Source organism: Calonectris borealis, chromosome 1 (assembly GCF_964195595.1).
Source record: "Calonectris borealis chromosome 1, bCalBor7.hap1.2, whole genome shotgun sequence".
NCBI classification, from domain to species: domain Eukaryota; kingdom Metazoa; phylum Chordata; class Aves; order Procellariiformes; family Procellariidae; genus Calonectris; species Calonectris borealis.
This window is the reverse complement of record NC_134312.1, coordinates 220894899-220913290: the sequence shown is the minus strand read 5'-3', so window position 1 is coordinate 220913290 and position 18392 is coordinate 220894899. Positions and strand designations below refer to the sequence as shown.

Genomic DNA, 18392 nt, shown 5'->3' with positions numbered 1-18392 from the left:
CCACCGGGCTGCTGCGGTAACGGTTCCGCCATGCTCTGGGCGGTGGCCGGGAGAGAATCATAGAATCATTAAGGTTAGAAAAGACCTCCAAGATCATCAAAGTCCAACCATCAACCCAACACCACCATGCCTACTAAACCACGTCCCTAAGTGCCTCATCTACACATCTTTTAAATGCTCGAGGGATGGTGACTCAACCACTTCCCTGGGCAGCCTGTTCCAAGGCCTGACCACTCTTACAGTACAGAAATTTTTCCTAATGTCCTATCTAAACCTTCCTTGGTGCAATTTGAGGCCATTTCCTCTCGTCCTATTGCTAGTTACTTGGGAGAAGAGACCAACCCCCACCTCACTACAACCTCCTTTCAGGTAGTTGTAGAGCGCGATGAGGTCTCCCCTCAGCCTCCTCTTCTCCAGACTAAACAGTCCCAGTTCCCTCAGCCGCTCCCCATCAGACTTCTTGGCCACCTGGGCACGCTGCCGGCTCATGTTTAGTCGGCTGTCAACCAGCACCCCCAGGTCCTTTTCCTCTGGGCAGCTTTCCAGCCACTCTTCCCCAAGCCTGTAGAGTTGAAGGAGGGGGAAGATCGAGGCGGAGCAGCACGGACGGGACCGCGCCGGGAGGTGGCTGGTGTTGTGCCCGGGCAGCCTCTCCGGGCCTCCGGCAAGCAGCCCTGCCCGCCGGGCCCGTGACCGGAGCCCGCCCCGGACCTGGCGGCACGGCCCCGCTGGCGAGTCGCCGGGAGGATGGGCTGCCACCGGTCCCGGAGCTCTCGGCCACGGTAATGGTAATGGTAATGGTCCCGGTCCCGGTCCCGGTCCCGGTCCCGGTCCCGGTCCCGGTCCCGGTCCGGTGCTCCCGGCCACGGCCTGCGGCCCCGAGAGACTGCGGCGCCCGGTCCGCCGCGACTGGCGGGTACAGGGCCCTGCCCACCACGTGACCGCGGCTTCGGCCTCTTCACGTGACTGGGACTCATGCGCCCCCACACGTGATCGGGGCGCTGCGGCGGGAGGCAGCGGGATGGCGCGGGGGTAACGGGGACGGGGCGGGGGGCCGGGGGCTCGGGGGGGGTCCGGGGGCTCGGGGGGGGTCAGGCCGGGCTCCCCGGCCGGGGGTGACGGGGGCTCGGGGTGGTCAGGCGGGGCTCCCCGGCCGGGGGTGATGGGGGCTCGGGAGGACAGGCAGGCACCTGGCAGTCCCCGGGTTTCCGCTGGTGCGGCCCGTGGCCCCGGGGCCGCACCGGTGCCTGCTCTCCCCTGACTGCCTGTTGCAGGTGTTGGGGGGTCCCCGCCGTGCTGGCGCTGTGTGCAGCCGCCTGGAGCTGTGCCGCGGGCCTGGCCCTGGAGTGGGACCAGCCATTCCGGTAGGTGCCGGGGTCGGTGGGACAGGACGGGGCGCGGGTGCCTGCCTGCTGCTCACAGCCTGCCCGCAGCGTGCCCCCTGGCTGGACCCATGCCGGCCGTGTGAACCCCGGCCACGAATTGCAGCTGACCTTTGCCCTCCGGCAGCGAGGCATGGGGCGCCTTGCCCAGCTCGTCGCTGCCGTCTCAGACCCCCATTCGCCGCGATACGGTAATGACTGTGTGCCTGAGCCCTGCTGGGCCCCATCAGGCCCTGCAGGCAGGGTGCTCTGACCCTCTCTGTGCCCCACAGGCCGGTACCTGTCCCTGGAGCAGGTGCGGGACCTTGTCCAGCCGTCTCCAGCCACACTCATGGCAGTGCTGAAGTGGCTGCAAGGCCATGGCATTGAGAACTGCAGGAGTGTTACCACCCTTGATTTCCTGGAGTGCCACATGCCAGCGAGGTGAGCCCTGGGTGGGGTTAGGCCCCGCTGTGGTGGCCGTGCCATTCCCACAAAGACAGGAGAAGCCAGACCCTGTCCCTGCCTGCTGCGACTTCCCCTTCCCCAGGGCTTTGCAGTGCGGGATGGGTGACAGGGGGCTGAGCCGCATTTCTGCCTGGGCTGTGAGGGCTCCGCAGCCAAGAGCTGGCTGCCTGTGTGCCCAATCCTGGTGCTGGGGGGAGTCATAGCTGGTGATCTGGAGTACTGGAAACAAGGCATGCATATCCGTTAGGTGCTTGGGCCAGCCCCACACCTCCTCTTGCCTTCTGTGGGGCCACAGAGTCCCCAGTGGAGGACTGGGGATAGAGTTGCAGGGGACCCTACAGCGTCAGAGCTCTGGTTCGGTTTGGTGATGGGAATTGCTAAGGTATGGAAGGTGCTCTTTGCTTTACAAGGTCAGCTGTGCTGGTGGGAGCTCATCCCTGACTCGTCCTAGCAGCAAGCAGGGTGGAAAGGGTGCGGGAGGCAGGGCAGAGAACGGGCACGCTGCTGGACAGGCGCACCAACGGCTGTCCTGGCAGCGCGAATCCTCGCACAGTGGCTGTCTCTGTATTGCAGCACGGCAGAGTGCCTCCTGCCAGGGACTGAGTTCCACCGCTACGTGAAGGGCCAGCGCAGCGTTGTGCGCTCCCCACTCCCCTATGCTGTCCCCGAGGAGCTGGCTGAGCACGTTGACTTTGGTACGTCCTACGCGGAGGAGCTGAGGCTGCCCGGAGCTCTCACTGCCTGGGGTGCGGGTGGGACATTAAACATTGAGCAGCCAGGACTGGCCATCTCGGTGTCCCAGAGGACAGTGTGGCAGGCCCTCCAGCCGTGGTCCCAGCTGCCCCTAGGCCCCCATGAGGAGCTTTGTCCATAGGATGTAGATGCTCCATCCCTGGACACATTCAAGGTCAGGTTGGACAGAGCTCTGAGCAACCTGGTCTGGTTGAAGATGTCCCTGCCCATGGCAGAGGGGTTGGACTAGAGGACCTTTAAAGGTCCCTTCTAACCTAAAGCAGTCTGTGATTCTGTGATGTGGACAGGCAGCACCCAAAGTGTTTCTTACTGGTGCTCTCGGGCCTGGATGCTCAGTGCGGAGAGTTCAGGTGCAGCCTGTCTCTGTGGACGTGCGGCTGCTTCTGAGGTAGGAAAACTCCCTCCTGTGAGTCCCTTTTGTGTGGGCTCCCGCAGCCGTTCCACAAGAAGAGCAGAGGGGTGCCAAGCTGCGGTAGTGGCCTGGCAGTGGGGAGCCTGAGCTGTGCAGCCTGGGAGAACCTGTGGGGACTGGCGAGGAAGTTGAGGGAGCACTTCCCCACCTCCTATGCAGCACTCAGGGCAGGTGCTGCAGGGGATCGGCTCCCCTGAGCCCTGCTGCAGGCCAGCCTTCTCGGACATGAAGCCTGAGTGAGGATGGTGAAGGGGAGCCAAGGGGCCAAGGAGCCCAGGTTGCACCAAGGGAGGTTTAGATTGGACATTAGGAGAAATTTCTTTGCTGAGTGGTCAGGCCTTGGAACTTGGAAGTGGTTGAGTCACCATCCCTGGAAGTATTTAAAAGACGTGTAAATGAGGCGCTTAGGGACATGGTTTAGTGGGCATGGTAGTGTTGGGTTGACGGTTGGTCTTGATGATCTTAAAGGTCTTTTCCAACCTTAATGATTCTATGATTCTATGATAATACTGTCCTCCCGGAGTTCTGAGCCCTAACAGCTGCTGCTTTTCCTGCTTGCTTGCACACCAGTGGGTGGTCTGCACCGGTTCCCTGCGGAGAGAAAGGTGATCAGCAGAGCCTGGGCCAAGAAGGAAACGGAGTCAAGGCAGCACTATGGAGGGAGAGCGGCTTTCCACCTGGGCGTGATGCCTTCCATCATTCGTAAGAGATACAACATGACAGGAGGAGACATCGGGCTAGTGCCGAACAACAGCCAGGCCTGTGCCCAGGTAACTGGTGGAGCTGGTCCAGGTCGGAGGGAATGGGAATTCCACACGTTGGTGCTGCTCCAGCATTTTGCTGCTCTGGTGGTCCCAGGACAGCTGTGGGGATTCCTCAGCAGCTGGTGGGAGCACCCGGTGGGTTAGCATTTCACAGATCCATGCTGGGCCGACTTTCTAAATCAAGAGAAAAAACTTACCTTGTTTTTTCAAGAGAAAACGAGAAAAAAACTTGTCCGCTCCTTGTTCCCCCAGTTCTTGGAACAGTATTTCCACCAGGCTGACGTGGCTGAGTTTATGCAGCTCTTTGGCAGTAGCTTTGGCCACCGCTCTCAGGTTGACCAAGTGGTTGGGCACCAGGGCAAGGGCAAGGCTGGGCTGGAGGCCAGTCTGGACGTGGAATACATCATGAGCACAGGTGCCAACATCTCCACGTGGGTCTTCAGCAATGCAGGTACTGATCCCCCTCCAGCATTGCCCTGTGACTGCTTCCATGCATCCCACTTGCCGTAGCACCAACACACCTGCCTGCTGTTAAGGGAAACATTTGCTCTCTGCATAGAAAACGGCTGTACTGAGTCTATCTGGTATCTGTCAAAGGGGAACGCCTGGAGAGGCATACACGATTGGCACGCTGGCTGTGGTACATCCCCAGAATGCTTTCCCAGCTACTGTGGGCATGTACCTTGTGGGCTTCCAAAGTTGGAGCTGATGCTGGGTTTTAATAGCTCGTAGGGAAATCATCTTCCATTGATTTGTGTAGTTGCTTTTGAACCAATGTGAACTTTTGGCTTCCAGAGTATCCTGTAACAGGGACTTCCACGCCTCGACTACACAATGTAAAGCAGTCACCCTGCTCTGCTGCCTTTCCACGGAGGGAGAGTGCAGCAACTGTGTCTTTTTATTTTTTTCCTGCTTCTTTGGGGTTGAAGCTGATCTCTCACCCATGAATATAGCAGTAAAGCGAATAAAGGAGAGTAAGGCAATTTGAGAAAAATTGCAAAACAGCCTGCACAAACATGGCTACGGTGCTGTAGTACAAAGCGTGATCTGTCCCAGATCAGAAACTGGCTGAACAGGAGACGGAGTGCCCTTAGGACTACCAGCTCTGTCTTCCTGATGGTGAAGGCAGGCACAGCTCTGCATTAACTTCCACCTCCATGGAAAGGGTGCAGAGACAGGCAGTTACATAAACAACTGAGAGTGAGAAGGGGTGGCTGGGGCTCTGCTCTCCCCACCTCATGGAGAGGGATGAAGGGCGGGAAGGGACCTTGGCGGATAGAGGTGGAACGTGCATCAAACTGCTCTGGGACCCACCGTTAAGGGTAAAGGGGCCAAGGCTTGGCTGAGTCTCGGAAGGGCTGTATGACTGCCTGGATGTCAAGGGTGGGTACAGCCCTGTGACAGATGCTGGCAGAGCTGGAGCCTGGTGCCATCCACCGTGGCAATCCCTGAAAGCTCCAAAGCAGTTGTGCTGTGGATCTGCTCTCTGTAGGCAGGGCAGGAGCTGGAAGACCTTCAACTCCTGCTGCTAGTGGTGCTGAGGCATGGTCCCCCCCTATGCTATCCCCCACTTTCCTTGAGCCTGGTGTCCTAGGAGGAGCTGAATCTGCTCTGCCTTTGTCCCTGCAGGGAGGCACGAGAGCCAGGAGCCCTTCCTGGCCTGGCTGCTGCTGCTCAGCAACATGTCATCGCTGCCTTGGGTGCACTCTGTGAGCTATGGGGATGATGAGGACAGCCTGTCACTAGCCTACATGGAGCGTGTAAACACGGAGTTCATGAAGGCAGCTGCCCGGGGCTTGACCATCCTGTTTGCCTCAGGTGGGTGCTGTTGCTGGTATGGTGTGGGTGCGTCTGAGGGTCCCAGCACAGCGGGGAACCTCCGTGCCGAACACTGAACGGGGACTCTGCCTCTGGGCAGCCAGGATCCCCTGTCTGGGAATCCCAGCCTGGGAGGTGGAAACAGCCCTTCCCCCAGGTTGCTCCTGGGAGCATTTGGTGGATGAGGGCAGCTCGGATGCTGCCGGATTACCCCGTCCGTCTCTGTTGGCAGGTGACGATGGTGCTGGGTGCAGAAGGCTGCCTGGTGGGAACCACACTTTCCGGCCCAGCTTTCCAGCCTCAAGGTAGATGGGGTCCTGTGGAGACGTGAGGCTCTGCACAGAGCTGGCTGCTGCAGCTCGCCCACAGCTGAGGCCAGCTGAAAGCTGCTGCTGGCACTTCAAGCCCCAGCCCGTGGCCAGCTGCTGCCTTGAGCTGGTTTTGAGCCCCTTTTGGGGACTCCTGAGGGTCAGCCCCACCAGCGTGCTTGGGGTCGCTGGCAGACCTCGGAGCTGGGGGGACCTGTGCAGCTCCTCGGGAGGGGGTTGGTATGTGGGATGCCGCTGAGGCCCCCAGCAAGTCGCCTGCCCACCTGCAGTGCCCACCTGTCCCCCCAGTCCCTACGTCACCACTGTGGGCGGAACGTCCTTCAAGAACCCCTTCCTGGTGACTGCAGAGGTGACGGACTACATTAGTGGGGGCGGCTTCAGCAACGTCTTCCCCATGCCCGATTACCAGGTGAGGAAGGTGCCTGCTCTGCCAGACCCGGGGACTGCGGCTGGGGCCGCAGGGCTTTGTGGCGCTTGGCGAGGGTGACCCAGGGGCTGGGCTGCAGGCCAGGGGAAGGAGGGGTGGAGGTGAGCAGGGGCAGGGTCCCACTTCCCCTGCTCCTTACCTTGTGCTCTCCCCAGGCTGCTGCAGTCGGGCGTTTCTTGCACTCGGCCTCGAAGCTGCCTCCGAGTTCCTACTACAACAGCAGTGGCCGTGCCTACCCTGACCTGTCTGCCCTCTCTGACAACTACTGGGTGGTGACAAACCGCATCCCGCTGCCCTGGGTGTCGGGGACGTCGGTAAGGAGGACAGCCTTGCACCGGTCTGCAGTGGCTGAGCTGCCCGGTGCTGAGGCGCTCGTGTCTCCGGCAGGCGTCCACGCCCGTGGTGGGGGGCATGGTGGCACTCATCAACGACCGGCGCCTGCGGCGAGGGCTCGCACCCCTGGGCTTCCTCAACCCTGCGCTCTACCAGCTGCAGGAGCAGGGGCACGATGCTGCACTCTACGACGTGAGCCGGGCAGGGGGCCGGGGCTGCCATGGGGCCAGGGCGCCTGTCCTGGGTGCCCCGGAGCGGCTGGGCTGGTGGCAGTGGGTGCTGGTGGGGAAGCCTGGGTCTCCTGCTCCCGAGGCCGTGCTGGGAGCAGGGCAGGGCCGACAGCGTCCTGCAGGGGGGCGGGTCGGGGATGCTGCCTTCCCGCCGGAGGTGTGCCCTGGGGGGGTCTCCACGGCCTTCCCGAGGGCTACGTGGGGCGGGGTCCCCTTGCGCTGCTGGAGGTGTTCGGGGGGCTCCCTGTGCTGCACAGGGGCGCGTGCCCTGAGGTGGATCCGTTGCTGCCTGGGGAGGGAGCGGCCCTTGCCCCGGGGGGTGTCCCGGGGGTTCCCACATCCCCCAGCGGGGCGTGTTCCTGGGGGTTCCTCTCCCACCGTGGGCTGCGGGTGGGTCGTGTTCCCCCCCCGGCCGTTGGGGGCGTCCTCGGGTCCTCCCAGGGGCTGTGGGCAGCGGGAGCCTGTTCCCCGCGGGCCGGGCGCCGGTCCCCGCGGTGAGGCCGGCCCGACCGTGTTGAGGCCTGTCCCCGCAGGTCACGCAGGGCTGCCACCTCTCCTGCCTGGACGGGACCGTGCAGGGACAGGGCTTCTGCGCCGGCCCCGCCTGGGACCCCGTCACCGGCTGGGGCACCCCCAACTTCCCCCGCCTCCTGCGGGCGCTGCTCGGGTCCTGACCCGCGGGGGGCGGGGGCGGGGCCGCCGCGTGCCGGCGCCGTTCCGGGAGGCGCCGGTGCCAATAAAGCTGTGGGGCCCCGCCCCTCCCGTCTGTGTTTGTGCCGCGCGGCGCCGCCGGGGGGCGCGCTGGGGGCTGCGCGGGGGTGGGGCGGCGCGAGTGGGCCAATGGGGCGGCGCGCCGTGCGCAGGCGCGGGGGAGGCGGCGCCCGGTGTCGCGCGGCGGCGGGCGATGAGCGGCAGCGCCGAAGCCGACCCCGCGCCTGCGGCCCCGGCCGCTCCGGCGCCGCCCGCCCCCGCGCCCGCCCCCGCCGCCGACAACAAGCCCAGCCCGGCCGCCGGTGGCAGCGGCGTTCCCGGGGCGCCCCCGGGCGCGGTGGGCGGTGCGGCGCGCGGAGCCGAGGGCGGCGCGGCTGGCGGGAGGGGGCCCGGTGAGCGCGGGGCCGGGGGGCGGGCCGGAAGGGCCGGGGTACGGGGCGCTCGGAGCCGGGGGAGCGCCGGGGGCTGGGCGGGGCCCGGCCGGGGGCGGCGGAGCGGGGCCGCGGGCACCTGGGGGTCCGGGAACGCGAGGGTGGCGAGGTGCGGGGTCCGCGAGTGGGGGGCCGCGGGGGACAGGACCCACGCACAGGGGGTTCCCGCGGGGGCGCGGCCTGTGAGCACGCCCCGAGCTCGGGCAGCGAGCCTGTCCGTCAGCATGGTCCGTGGGTGCCCGGGGGCGCGGGGGTTCTGGGTGCCAGCCCGTGAGGAGCTGGGGTCCCGGCGGGTGCGGGGCTGGTGCTGCTCTGGGGGAGAACCGCCCATTGAGTGCCCTGTGCCCGCAGTGCCCATCTCCGCAGCGGTGGCTGCAGCTCCCCCCGAAGGGGCTATGTCCAATGGGGTCTACGTGCCACCCAGTGCGGCCAACGGGGACGTGAAGCCGGTGGTCTCCACAACACCGCTGGTGGACTTCCTCATGCAGCTGGAGGATTACACGCCTACGGTACACGGGACGCGCTGGGGGCAGGCTGCACGCAGGTGACAGGCTGTCACCGGGAAGCAGAGTTCCTCCAACTTCTCTCTTGTACAGATCCCAGATGCTGTCACGGGGTATTACCTCAACAGAGCAGGATTCGAGGCCTCTGATCCACGCATGTAAGTGGCAGCAGGTGTGGTAGAGTGTGGTCTCAAGGACCCCATACGGGGTCTGATAGCCAGGGTCCTGACAGAAATTCCTTGGTCCCAGTGGTGCTCTGTGCTGTCTGTCTGAAATTATCCCTTCTCTTTGTCTGCTGGGTAGCATTCGTTTGATCTCTTTGGCCGCACAGAAGTTTATTTCTGACATTGCCAATGATGCGCTGCAGCACTGCAAGATGAAGGGAACAGCCTCAGGCAGCTCCCGCAATAAGAGCAAGGTGAGAGAAGGACAGAATGGCTGGTTGAGGGGAAGCGTCCTCTCCTAGGGCTGTAGCAAGCTAAACTTGCTGCCATTGAATGCGGGGATGTGGGTTGTAGAAAGTCATAAACCTGTTGCGCTCCTGAAGGGTCAACACGCTTACTAATAAGCTGGGACTGTGCTGGTGGAAAAGGGATGCTGGCGGGAAAATGAGGTGGGCAGTGGAATATGCTTTGATGGCTTCACAGGAACGTGTGAGTAGCTGCACCTCATCAGACCGAAGGCCATCTCGCCCTGTGTCTTCCCTCTGACAGCGACCAAAACTCACATGCTTGGGGAAAGACATAAACGGGGAGCAAGCATGTAGCCATAGTTTCTGGGAATTCTCCCAGTCATCATCTGTTTGTGGTTCGGGGGCCTTATGAGGGCGATGTAATTTATCTTTATAGCATTGACTAATGCTCAGCGTCTTTCTGTCCGTTGAGCAGCTGAGGGCACAGAGCAAACAAAACGTGCAGTACTTAAGAGCTGATTAATGCCCCAAGTGCTGGTCTGCAGCTGCTTCTGGGAATTGTGCACATGCAGGTCACCACAGCTTGTAGGGGAAAAATCCTAAACCCACAAGGTTTTGAGGAAAGGCTGGCAGCTTAGATAGTCCTTGCTGTGACTGACACTACTCCTTGTCCCTTCAGGATAAGAAGTACACGCTGACCATGGAAGACCTGACACCAGCACTTGCAGAATATGGCATCAATGTGAAAAAGCCACATTATTTCACATAAAGACTGAGGGATTGTCACTGGGAACTTTTTTAGGGTCGCTTCTGTGCCATTAAACAGCTGGCTAGTTTTTTTTGTGGAAAGGCATTCCTGTCTCCTGCCCATGTGCTAATGCCCTGCCTACAAGTAAAACAGCACACAAGCCCTTTCCCTACACGAACAGAAGTTGGTCCTGTGCCTTTGAAAGGCCATTGCGGAGAGGGGTCGGTTGCAGGGCTTGCAACTGGTGGATTATAGTTGCGCCTTCTGCCGTTCCCAGGAGGACTTAGCCCTGCCTCAAGAAGCTGAAGGAAGGTGGGTGTAGTGGGAATAGGACGGCCCAACCCTCTTCCATTTTTTCCTCCCAAGTGTACCTGTTGGCTCTCAAGAGGAATGCGCGGGGGCCTGCACAGACAGCGCTGCAGACAGCCTGGGCCCTTGTCTCAAAAGAGGTGGGTGCCATTAGCCCACCTGCCTTCCTTGCTCCAGGCACTGGAGGAGGGTTGGTACAGGTGCAGATCCAGAGCTTAGGACTCTGCGGACTGTTGGGCAGCCCCCCGTGTCCATCCCCTTTCTGTGGGCAACGCCCTGTGCACGTATGCAGCCTTCCACCAGCAGCCAGTTTTCATAACAAATGTTTATTTCGGATGCTGGCGGCTTTTCCACATGGCCTGGATGGAAATGATAAAGAGTGAAGCGCGAAGCTGGGGTGGTGCTGGGCACAACAGGCAAGCTTCACCCCGCTGTCCTTAGTAGGGAAGAGCACCAGGACTGGGCATTGCCTAATGTGAGACTGTTAAGTGGGTGAGCGGCTCTGGGCCTGGGGACAAGGACGACAGGGTGGCTCCACAGCCCCATCCCAGCCTCCCAGGTAGCGGAGCCCAGCCATGCTCAGTATGGTGGGCCAGGCCTCCCACTCAGTCTCTGCCCGTAGCTGCCAGGGAGGATGGAGGTGCTGCCAGAGATCTGGTGCTACAGTGTCTGAAGCCTGCAGAGCAGCTCCAGAGAAGGCAGCATTGTCTGTACCGTGTGTCCGTGGCTGGCTCAGGGTGAGGGGGCATTCCCTGCTCCCCCTTGGCTCTGGGGTTAAAGAAGGCACTTGGGGTTGGCGGGGAGGGAAGCATGGCAGCGTCAGCTGGCTGGGAGGCACCCCCCTCGCTACTTCTCCTGCATCTTCTCCAGGATGGGCACGATCATGTCAAACTTGGGGCGCTTGGCTGGGTCCTCGTTCATGCAGATCTTCATCAGCTTGCAGATGTGTGGGGATATGCCAGGGGGGATGGTTGGACGTAGCCCTTCTAGTGCCACCTGGGAGCACGGGAGAGCAGGACAGGATCAGAAATCTGGACCCAGCCCTGCCTTCGACAGGCACAGCCCATACCTCTGGGAGGAGTGACAGTGGGCTCTCCTTCAGTGGGCCTTGCCTCCCCTCCCTGCTGGCTGCTCAGGCCCCATTATGCCCTGGCTGATCTGGTCTGGACTGATGCATTTTGCCCAGTCCTCTCCTCACCTTCATGCCTATCTCCATGTTGGACAAGTCTGCAAACGGCACCTCGCGGGTCACCAGCTCCCACAGCAGCACCGCAAAGCTCCACATGTCAGCCGAGCGCCTGTTAATTTCCTCTGGCTTCTTCTGCAAGGCTGTAGGGAATCCAGCACGGCGGGCTGAATGGGGCTGAGGGCGAGGAAGGGGCCAAGCAGCAGGAGGGGCCCGGCTACCGAGTGCTCACCTTCTGGTGCCACCCAGGCTGGCGCATACATCCTCCCTGGGCACTGGAAGGAGAACTTCACGTCAGCCATGCTGATCCGTGCTGTCATGTCCTCGTCGATCTGGGGAGAGAGAGGTGGTCAGAAGGGAACCTGCCCTGCCCCAGTCTGCAGAAGGAAGGGCTGGGCCATGTGACACTGACACTCACCATGATGCTGCGGCTGTTGAGGTGGTGGCGTGGAATGAGGGGCTCTAATGTGTGCAGGAAGGCCATGCCCCGCGCAATGTCAAAGGCGAATTTCACTGCCTGCATCTGGTCCACCACAAAGTCTGCAGGGAGGGAGGCAGCATGAGGGTAAGTGTGGGGAGGGTGCCGTGTCACTTGCAGTGCACGTGGGACGAGGTGGTGTTGGCAGACGCACCACACGCAAGGTGTGAGGAAGGTGTGCAGACTCAAGCCTGAGCTCACCCCGGGCTCACCCCGGGCCCACCCCGGTGTTGCAGGGGCCCCCTGCCACCCCCTGAACACATGGAGAAGCAACTTCTTGAGGATGGGGAGACTAGCCTCTGCCCCCAGCTCTGTCACCCCCACCAGCACTCACTTGTCCCCTCATGTAACACATTGTAGAGGGAGCCGTAGGGCATCCAGTGGCTGATGACAATGGGGTGGGGCGCTGGGGGGGACTGGCAGGCGCCCAGCACCGGTAGCACGTTGGGGTGAGAAAAAATCCTGCAAGAGAAGTGACAGGCCTGAGAACAGTGGGTGCTGCCCACACCCCCTCATCACTTCCCTGCCCTTTGCACCGCTGCCGGCATGCCATCCTCCACGGCCTCCTCGCGTCTCTGGGCACTGCTCTGGAGCACTACCACCTGACCCTGCAGACCTGGCTGGCTCCTGCCCATCTCGTACTCCTCTGGAGATAATGCCTGCCCTTGAGAGCCATGGCTGCCTTGGGGAAGGATGTCAGCACTCACCGCAGCTTTGGGTATTCCTCATTGAAGTCTCGGCTCTTCCGAGTTGTCCAGTCCCGGATTTTCAGCATTTTGATGATGATGTCATTGCCTTGCCAGCGCCCTTTCCACAACTGCAGGGAGACAGGTGGAGACAGTCACTGTGAGAGGACACACGGTTCCCGAGCACCTCCCAGCCCCTTGCGCGGGGCTGTGGGGCCCACGGAGCCCACAGGGCCACAGCAACGTGGAGTGACTACGACAAAGCGTGAGAGCGAACCCTGGCCTTTCAGTCCCGGGCAGGTGCCTTCTCTCTGTGTGGGCTGGCCCCACGCCTGGACGTGGAAACCCACCAAGCAGTTGTGCCCCAGTTCTGCACTCCGCAGCCAGCCAGGGGCTGGGGAGAGAGCAGTGGTCCTCATGGGTGCAGTTACCCCGTCCCAAGGGGCAACAGGCCTACGTACCTCTCCTGACTGGTTCTCATTGAGTTTTTGGCTCAAGCTCAGCTGTTTGAAGTCTATTCCAGCAAGTTTGTTGAGAGTCCCATTTCCTGTAAGAAAAGAAAGAGATGCAGCCCGTGGCTGCATGGACCTTCCTCCTGACATCCACCTGGGACTGCAGAGAGAGGCAGTACCAGTGGGATGCTCGGTCCCGTGAGGAGACACCTTCAGTGGGGGGATTTCCAACTCCAAAACAAGCCGTTTGCAGTGCAAACTGCCGCTCCCTCCGCAGAAGCCTGCCCTACCGTGCAGGAGAGCTGTGCTCTCCCCTGCAACGGCATCCCCATTAGGGAAGGCTCTGTCCTTACTGGGACGCGTGCGGGTCGTGCCCTTCCAGAAGGTGTCCTTGTAGGGGATCTTGGTGAGGCTCTGGCCCAGCTTCTCAGCACGCTCTGGAAGGACAAGGAGTTTGGCAGCACAAGCAGAGAGCTCGCTGATGCTGAGCACAGGGGCTGCAGCAGGAGCCAGAGGCAGTTTGTGGGGCCAGGACAAGAACCTCCTACCTTTCAAGACCTCTCGTAGTGGTGTCTTGGCTTTGTCAATGGGCGTCTCACCATATTTGTTGGCAATGCTGACCAAAGCCCCATTGCCCACCAGGTCCTGAGGGAGGAGAAAGCAAGCATCTGCACAGTCTGCTGTCCTCTCCTCAGCCTCTTCATACACACCCAGCCTCCTGCCTCGTCCCTCCTCTCCCTCCCCATGTCCCCCTCAGTCACCTCCCTCACCCTGGGTTCCTGCCTGTGTGCAAGTGCTTCCACTCACCTCCGCCACCTGGTCGTGTCCCCAGAAGCAGGCATAGTGCAGAGGCGTGTTCCCATGCTCGTTCACAGCATTTATGTCTGCTTTGAACTGGATCAGCTGGCAGCAGGAGGACAATCCCCGTAAATCTAGAGCAGGTCCCCTTCCCCCCAGCAGCAGCACATTTGCTGCCTTAGTGCTGGCAAGGTCTGTTGTTGGGAGGGGGCTGAGGCTGGATGCAGGGCTTTTGTGGGGAGGGTGGAGGTGCTCAGAGGCGCCAAGGTGGGGATGCAGTAAGGTCATGGCAAGGAAGCTGGCAGATGGCTGGGGAGCAAGTCCTGGGTGGACAGGGCAGAGGGCTGCACAGAGCACTGCTCAGTTCACCACAGGGCTGTACCAGAGCTGGGTGCCTGGAGGGCAGTGGGGAAGGGGCAGGGTGCTGGCTGTGGGAGGCAGGTACCTTCTGCACGATGTCTCGGTGGCCGTGGCTAGCAGCCAGGTGCAGCGGGGTGTCGTCACCGCGGTTCATGACGTTGATGCGTGCTCCCCGCATGATTAGCATGTCGACCACGTTGGAGCGGCCCTCGCGGCAGGCCCAGTGCAAGGGGCTGAAGCCGTGGTCATCCCTGCAGAGGCAGCAGGGACAATGCTGAGCGGCTGCAGCCTGCCCGCTGCGTCCTCTCCTGGCCCGGGGCGAGAAGGGCCAAGCACGGCCGGGGCGCTGCCAACAGCACCGCAGCCAGGCAGGTATCGCTCTGCAAGCCTGCACACAGGCCATGGAGGTGAAGGGGACAGGCTGAGCAGCTCTCCCGCTCTCTCCTATCCCCACGAGGGCCCCGGAGGCCCTGGCCAAATCCCATCTTCTCCAGGGCTGAATCACCGAGACACTGGCAAGAGCTAGATCCCCTCCCCCATCCCCCCTTGGCTCTGGCGGTGCCTGGCCAAGTAAGGGAGGAGGAGACCAGCCGGGCCTTAAAAGGAGATTAGGGCCTGGCAGGCGGGGGCCACTGCATCCCCAGCTCCCCTCCACCTCCCCGGCACCGCAGACCCCGTCTGCCCCCCACCCTTCTGCACCGCCCCTGCAGGCGGGGAGTACTCTGGCACAGGCACCCGGGACCAAAATGCCCCCTAGGAGTGCCAGCGGGCCCCTAGTCCCTCAGGACGACCCGTGGGACTGGGACAGCTCTGTGTGACTGGGACTCCCGGGAGGGACTGAAAGACATGGCCAAAGGAAGCCCCTTTGCCCAGAATGAGTTCAGCAAAGACGCTGCAGTCGCCTGACAAGGGATATTTGCTGTGCGGGCAGAAGGCTGTGCCTGCCCACAGGCAACGGAGACGTCTGCTCTAAACCTTGCGCCTGGCCTAAGCGCTGCTCCTGAAAGGCAGGCGGGCAGCATGTTGCACCGCGCGATCCCGCGGAAGTTCCTGGAGCAGGGAACGTGCTGCGAGGAGGAGAGATCTGGGGCAGGGTGCAGGTCAGCCCCATGCAGGTTCTGGCCCCAGGGCGGTTCCCCTCGTCGGCTGCAGTGCTCCCAGGACAGGGGGACAGGGGAAGCGGCCACCCAGACACACCAGCCACCCTGGGGACTGGGAGATTCTCTCCAGCACCTCCAGCCCAATCCCTGGCCGAGACACGTCCCATCCCGTGGTCGGGAGCAGAGGCAGCCGAGGAAGCGGCTGGAGGATGTGCAGCCTTCATGCCTCAGCGATGCGGTAACTTCCTCCCGGCGGGGAGGAGCTGAATCCCACCCCCTCTCCAGGACACGGAGCAGAGCGGAAACGAGCCCCGGCCCTGGTCCAGCGCCCTCGGCCCCAGTCCAGCGCCCTCGGCTTGTCGTGCAGCTGAGCCAGGGACAGCACCCTGGGGGGGGTCCAGCTCGGGCCAGGTCCCTCCTGCTCACCCCTGGTTGAGGTCGTTCTCGGTGTTGTCCAGCCAGAGGCGCACGGCCACCGCGTTGCCCTCTCGGCACTGCGTGAAGATGTCGTCCATCCTGGCTCTTGCTGTGAGGAGGGGTGTGTAAGGACACGGGGCTCCGCTATGGAGCTGGACTCCCTGCCCCCCTTTCCCACACGCAGCCCTGGGACCTGGACATCGCCTCCCACAGCTCCTCTGCTCTTGGCAGCCCCTCAGCTGGGGCGTCTCCCTGGGGGAGTAAGGACAGGAGCCTCGCGCCCCCTCCTCGTCAGCCCTGCGGAAAACCGCGGGGACTGCTGAAGGCTGGGGACAGAGCTGGACTCGCAGCTGAAGGGGAAGTTCACGACTGACTCCAGCATCACGGGTGCCTGCAGCAGCTCGCAGGAAGCAGATTTGGCATCCACAGGCTTATCTAGAGGGCCCAGACAGACCCAGGTACCCACATCTCCCAGGAGGGGGTCGGGAGCTGGAGGAGGTCCAGCACCACCCTGCAGGGATCCCATAGCTCCACAGACCCTCCCGATCCCCAGCTCGGATCCAGGCTCGGCTGAACTTGCCGCAGCATCACGCTCAAGAAACTGGGACCCCAAAGGTCCACAAGCTCCCCCTCTCTCCACTCTAATCAACAGACACCCCAGCCCAAAGCCAGGCAAAGAGCACGCATCCTGGTTCCATTTTTAACCCCTTGACAACAGCAGCCTCACTGAGACCCAGGGCTACACTGCCTCAAGCTCCCCAGCAGCGCGGGGACGTGCCTGGCAGATACTTTCCTGCCTGGGGGTCTGCGGCATCAAGCAGGGATGTGCGGCTGCCCTCAGCGAGTCCCATGATGCAGGTGCAGGGAGAGACAAAGCACAATGCCCCTGACATACACCCGTGAGGGCTTAAACCTGGAGCCCCACAGGGCCTCCGCAGGGCCTGGCACTCACCCAGCTGCAGTGGGACCCCCACCCGCTCTGTGCAGGCAGGTCAGGCCCCGACATGCACCCTGCACCCGGCAGCTGGCCCCCCAGGACAGCCGCTCTGCCTGTGTCGCATGCTCCAGGCAGCTACGTGGGGCGAGTGACGCAGGAGACCGGCCTCACAGCCTGGACCTTCGAAGGGGCCTCACAGGCACCAGAACGGGCTCTGGAACTTCCAGGGCAGCCCCGCTCCCAGCTCACCAGTAGCAGAGGACAGAGCAGCCCTGCCTGCCCGCGAGCTGCAAGTAGCCAGTGCTGTGCCCCGACCCGACGTCCTGCAGGTCCTGCCAGCCCCAGAGCCCCAGGGCTGATGGCACTCCCCCCAGACTGGATTTTTCACCCACCCATCTGGGATACGATCAGGGAATGGGCACCCCAGTGACACCCCATGCCCATCTCAGCCCTGTGGGACTTGCATCCCGCTGTCACCGCCACCTCTCCTCCACCAGCCGTTACCCCTGCTCGGCCCAGGGCTGCCGTGCTCCTGTCTGTCACCGCACCAGCCCCTGCCTTGGTCCCAGCTGGGCTGCCAGGCTTCCCCCAGCCCTTGCCCTGCCTGAAATGAGGGGCTCTCTACTCCCCCATTGCCAAGTGGCCACCTCGGCCCTGCTGAGCCCCTGTGGCCCCTTTCCCCACCACTCAGGTCATGGGGCCGTGATGTGGAGATCCAAGCCACCCCGTGCCACCCCCCTCATTCCTCATCAGCCCCAACCCAAGACCAGCTGCAAGGGCCCCACTCTTCCCCACAGCCCCCCCAACCCCTTCGAGCACAGCCCCAGCCCCATCCTGCCCCGCGGACCCCAGGGCTCGACCCAGCCGTGGGCCCCAGCCTGCCCTGTCCCATCCCAGCGGCACTGACCCCACACCAGCCAGCGGCACAGGAGCCCCGGGGCAGCCCTGCGGGTCCCTGCCTGTCCTCAGTCAGCCCCTGCCCCTCACCCAGCATGGCCCAGCCCCCCCCAATCCCCCTTTTTTGTTTCATGCCCTGCCAGGCCCCAGCCCCATCCCCTGCCCACCGCCCAGCCCAAGGCCAGGGCCAGCCCCTGCCCAGCTCCAGCCCCGTCCCAACCCAGCCACACCCAGGCCCGGCCCAGCCTGCACGAACCCCAGCCCCAGCCCTGCCTACCCCAACCCTGACCCTGTTCCCAGCCTGTCCGGACCCGGGCCGACCCCATCCCCAATTGCAGCCCACACCCACCCCGATCCGCCCCAGCCTGGACCAGCCCCAGCCCGGACTGGAGCTGTCCTACCCCCATCGCCTGCTGGCCCGACCCCCACCTGCCCCAGCCCGACGCCGAGCCAGTCCCGGCTCAGCCTGACCCCGGCCCGGCCCTGTCCGAGCCAACCCGCAGCCCCGGCCCTGCTTCCTCCCGGGCCGGACCCGACACGGCCCGCCCCGGCCTCCAGCCGCAGTCGGCGCGGCCCAGCCCGGCGCGGCCCGGCCGCCCTTACCGGCTCCGGCGGCGGCGCAGGGCGGCGGCTCGGCAGACGCGGGGCAGCGCGTGGGCTCCACCCCGGACCGGCCACCTCCAGCGCCCTCTGCCGGCCGCCCGCCGCGCCGCACCGGCTCCGGGCTCCGGGCTCCGCGTCACGGGCACGGGGCGTAGCGGCGCGTGGGCACCGGGCACCGGGCAGCGGCAGGCCGCAGCGTGGGCGGTGCCATGCGCGGCGAGGTCGGGCACGCACCCTGGGCAGGGGGGCGGGCGGCACCGGCCGGGTCGCACCGAGCTGGGGCGGGGCGCACGGCGCTGGGGGCGGGGCGAACCGGGCTGGGGCGGGGCGAATCGGGCAGGGGCGCGGGGCGAGACGGGCAGGGGGGCGGAGCGAAAGGGGCTGGGGGCGGGGCGTCCGCGGTACCGCCCCGCGCAGCCGGGCTGCTCGACCTCCGGGCCGCAGGGGGGCGGTGTTTTCGCGGGTGCTG

The 18392-nt window shown here is 63.4% G+C and overlaps 3 protein-coding genes across 5 annotated transcripts; 2 read left to right on the top strand and 1 right to left on the bottom strand.

Annotated features, from left to right (window-relative positions):
* The first annotated feature begins 976 nt into the window (after positions 1-976).
* Positions 977-7652, top strand: TPP1 (tripeptidyl peptidase 1). Its single transcript, XM_075140579.1, has 13 exons — positions 977-1032; positions 1275-1364; positions 1434-1573; positions 1655-1805; positions 2403-2524; positions 3565-3764; positions 4011-4209; positions 5388-5576; positions 5809-5881; positions 6194-6314; positions 6488-6646; positions 6720-6857; positions 7429-7652. Exons 1-13 carry the CDS (start codon positions 1022-1024, stop codon positions 7567-7569), a joined length of 1734 nt encoding a protein of 577 aa, XP_074996680.1. The 5' UTR covers positions 977-1021; the 3' UTR covers positions 7570-7652.
* Positions 7653-7784: 132 nt separating this feature from the next.
* TAF10 (TATA-box binding protein associated factor 10) lies at positions 7785-9805 on the top strand. Its single transcript, XM_075140584.1, has 5 exons — positions 7785-7998; positions 8389-8546; positions 8634-8698; positions 8844-8958; positions 9632-9805. Exons 1-5 carry the CDS (start codon positions 7800-7802, stop codon positions 9719-9721), a joined length of 627 nt encoding a protein of 208 aa, XP_074996685.1. The 5' UTR covers positions 7785-7799; the 3' UTR covers positions 9722-9805.
* Positions 9806-10319: 514 nt separating this feature from the next.
* ILK (integrin linked kinase) lies at positions 10320-18172 on the bottom strand. Of its 3 annotated transcripts, none has more exons than XM_075140580.1 (13): positions 17924-18158; positions 15496-15595; positions 14055-14220; positions 13619-13714; positions 13360-13456; positions 13165-13248; positions 12821-12906; positions 12381-12490; positions 12008-12135; positions 11614-11735; positions 11428-11527; positions 11208-11338; positions 10320-11005 (listed from the first exon to the last, which is right to left on the bottom strand). In XM_075140580.1, exons 2-13 carry the CDS (start codon positions 15582-15584, stop codon positions 10856-10858), a joined length of 1359 nt encoding a protein of 452 aa, XP_074996681.1. In that variant the 5' UTR covers positions 15585-15595; positions 17924-18158; the 3' UTR covers positions 10320-10855. The 3 variants fall into 3 exon arrangements, with proteins under 3 accessions (XP_074996681.1, XP_074996682.1, XP_074996683.1); XM_075140581.1 differs by lacking the exon at positions 17924-18158 and adding an exon at positions 17744-17762; XM_075140582.1 differs by lacking the exon at positions 15496-15595 and having other exon boundaries at positions 17924-18172.
* Positions 18173-18392: the final 220 nt, after the last annotated feature.

What these genes read in the sequence shown, in the direction of transcription:
- TPP1 (XM_075140579.1), top strand. An exon ending in TCCCCATGCCCGATTACCAG is followed by an intron (nt 6,315 to 6,487) that starts GTGAGGAAGGTG and finishes TGCTCTCCCCAG; the next exon opens with GCTGCTGCAGTCGGGCGTTT. An exon ending in CCTGGGTGTCGGGGACGTCG is followed by an intron (nt 6,647 to 6,719) that starts GTAAGGAGGACA and finishes TGTCTCCGGCAG; the next exon opens with GCGTCCACGCCCGTGGTGGG.
- TAF10 (XM_075140584.1), top strand. Translation starts at nt 7,800, where the DNA reads ATGAGCGGCAGCGCCGAAGCCGACCCCGCGCCTGCGGCCCCGGCCGCT. An exon ending in GGCTGGCGGGAGGGGGCCCG is followed by an intron (nt 7,999 to 8,388) that starts GTGAGCGCGGGG and finishes CTGTGCCCGCAG; the next exon opens with TGCCCATCTCCGCAGCGGTG. An exon ending in GCTCCCGCAATAAGAGCAAG is followed by an intron (nt 8,959 to 9,631) that starts GTGAGAGAAGGA and finishes TTGTCCCTTCAG; the next exon opens with GATAAGAAGTACACGCTGAC.
- ILK (XM_075140580.1), bottom strand. Translation starts at nt 15,584, where the DNA reads ATGGACGACATCTTCACGCAGTGCCGAGAGGGCAACGCGGTGGCCGTG. An exon ending in GAGAACGACCTCAACCAGGG is followed by an intron (nt 14,221 to 15,495) that starts GTGAGCAGGAGG and finishes CTGCCTCTGCAG; the next exon opens with GGATGACCACGGCTTCAGCC. An exon ending in CACGACCCGCACGCGTCCCA is followed by an intron (nt 12,907 to 13,164) that starts GTAAGGACAGAG and finishes CTTTTCTTACAG; the next exon opens with GAAATGGGACTCTCAACAAA.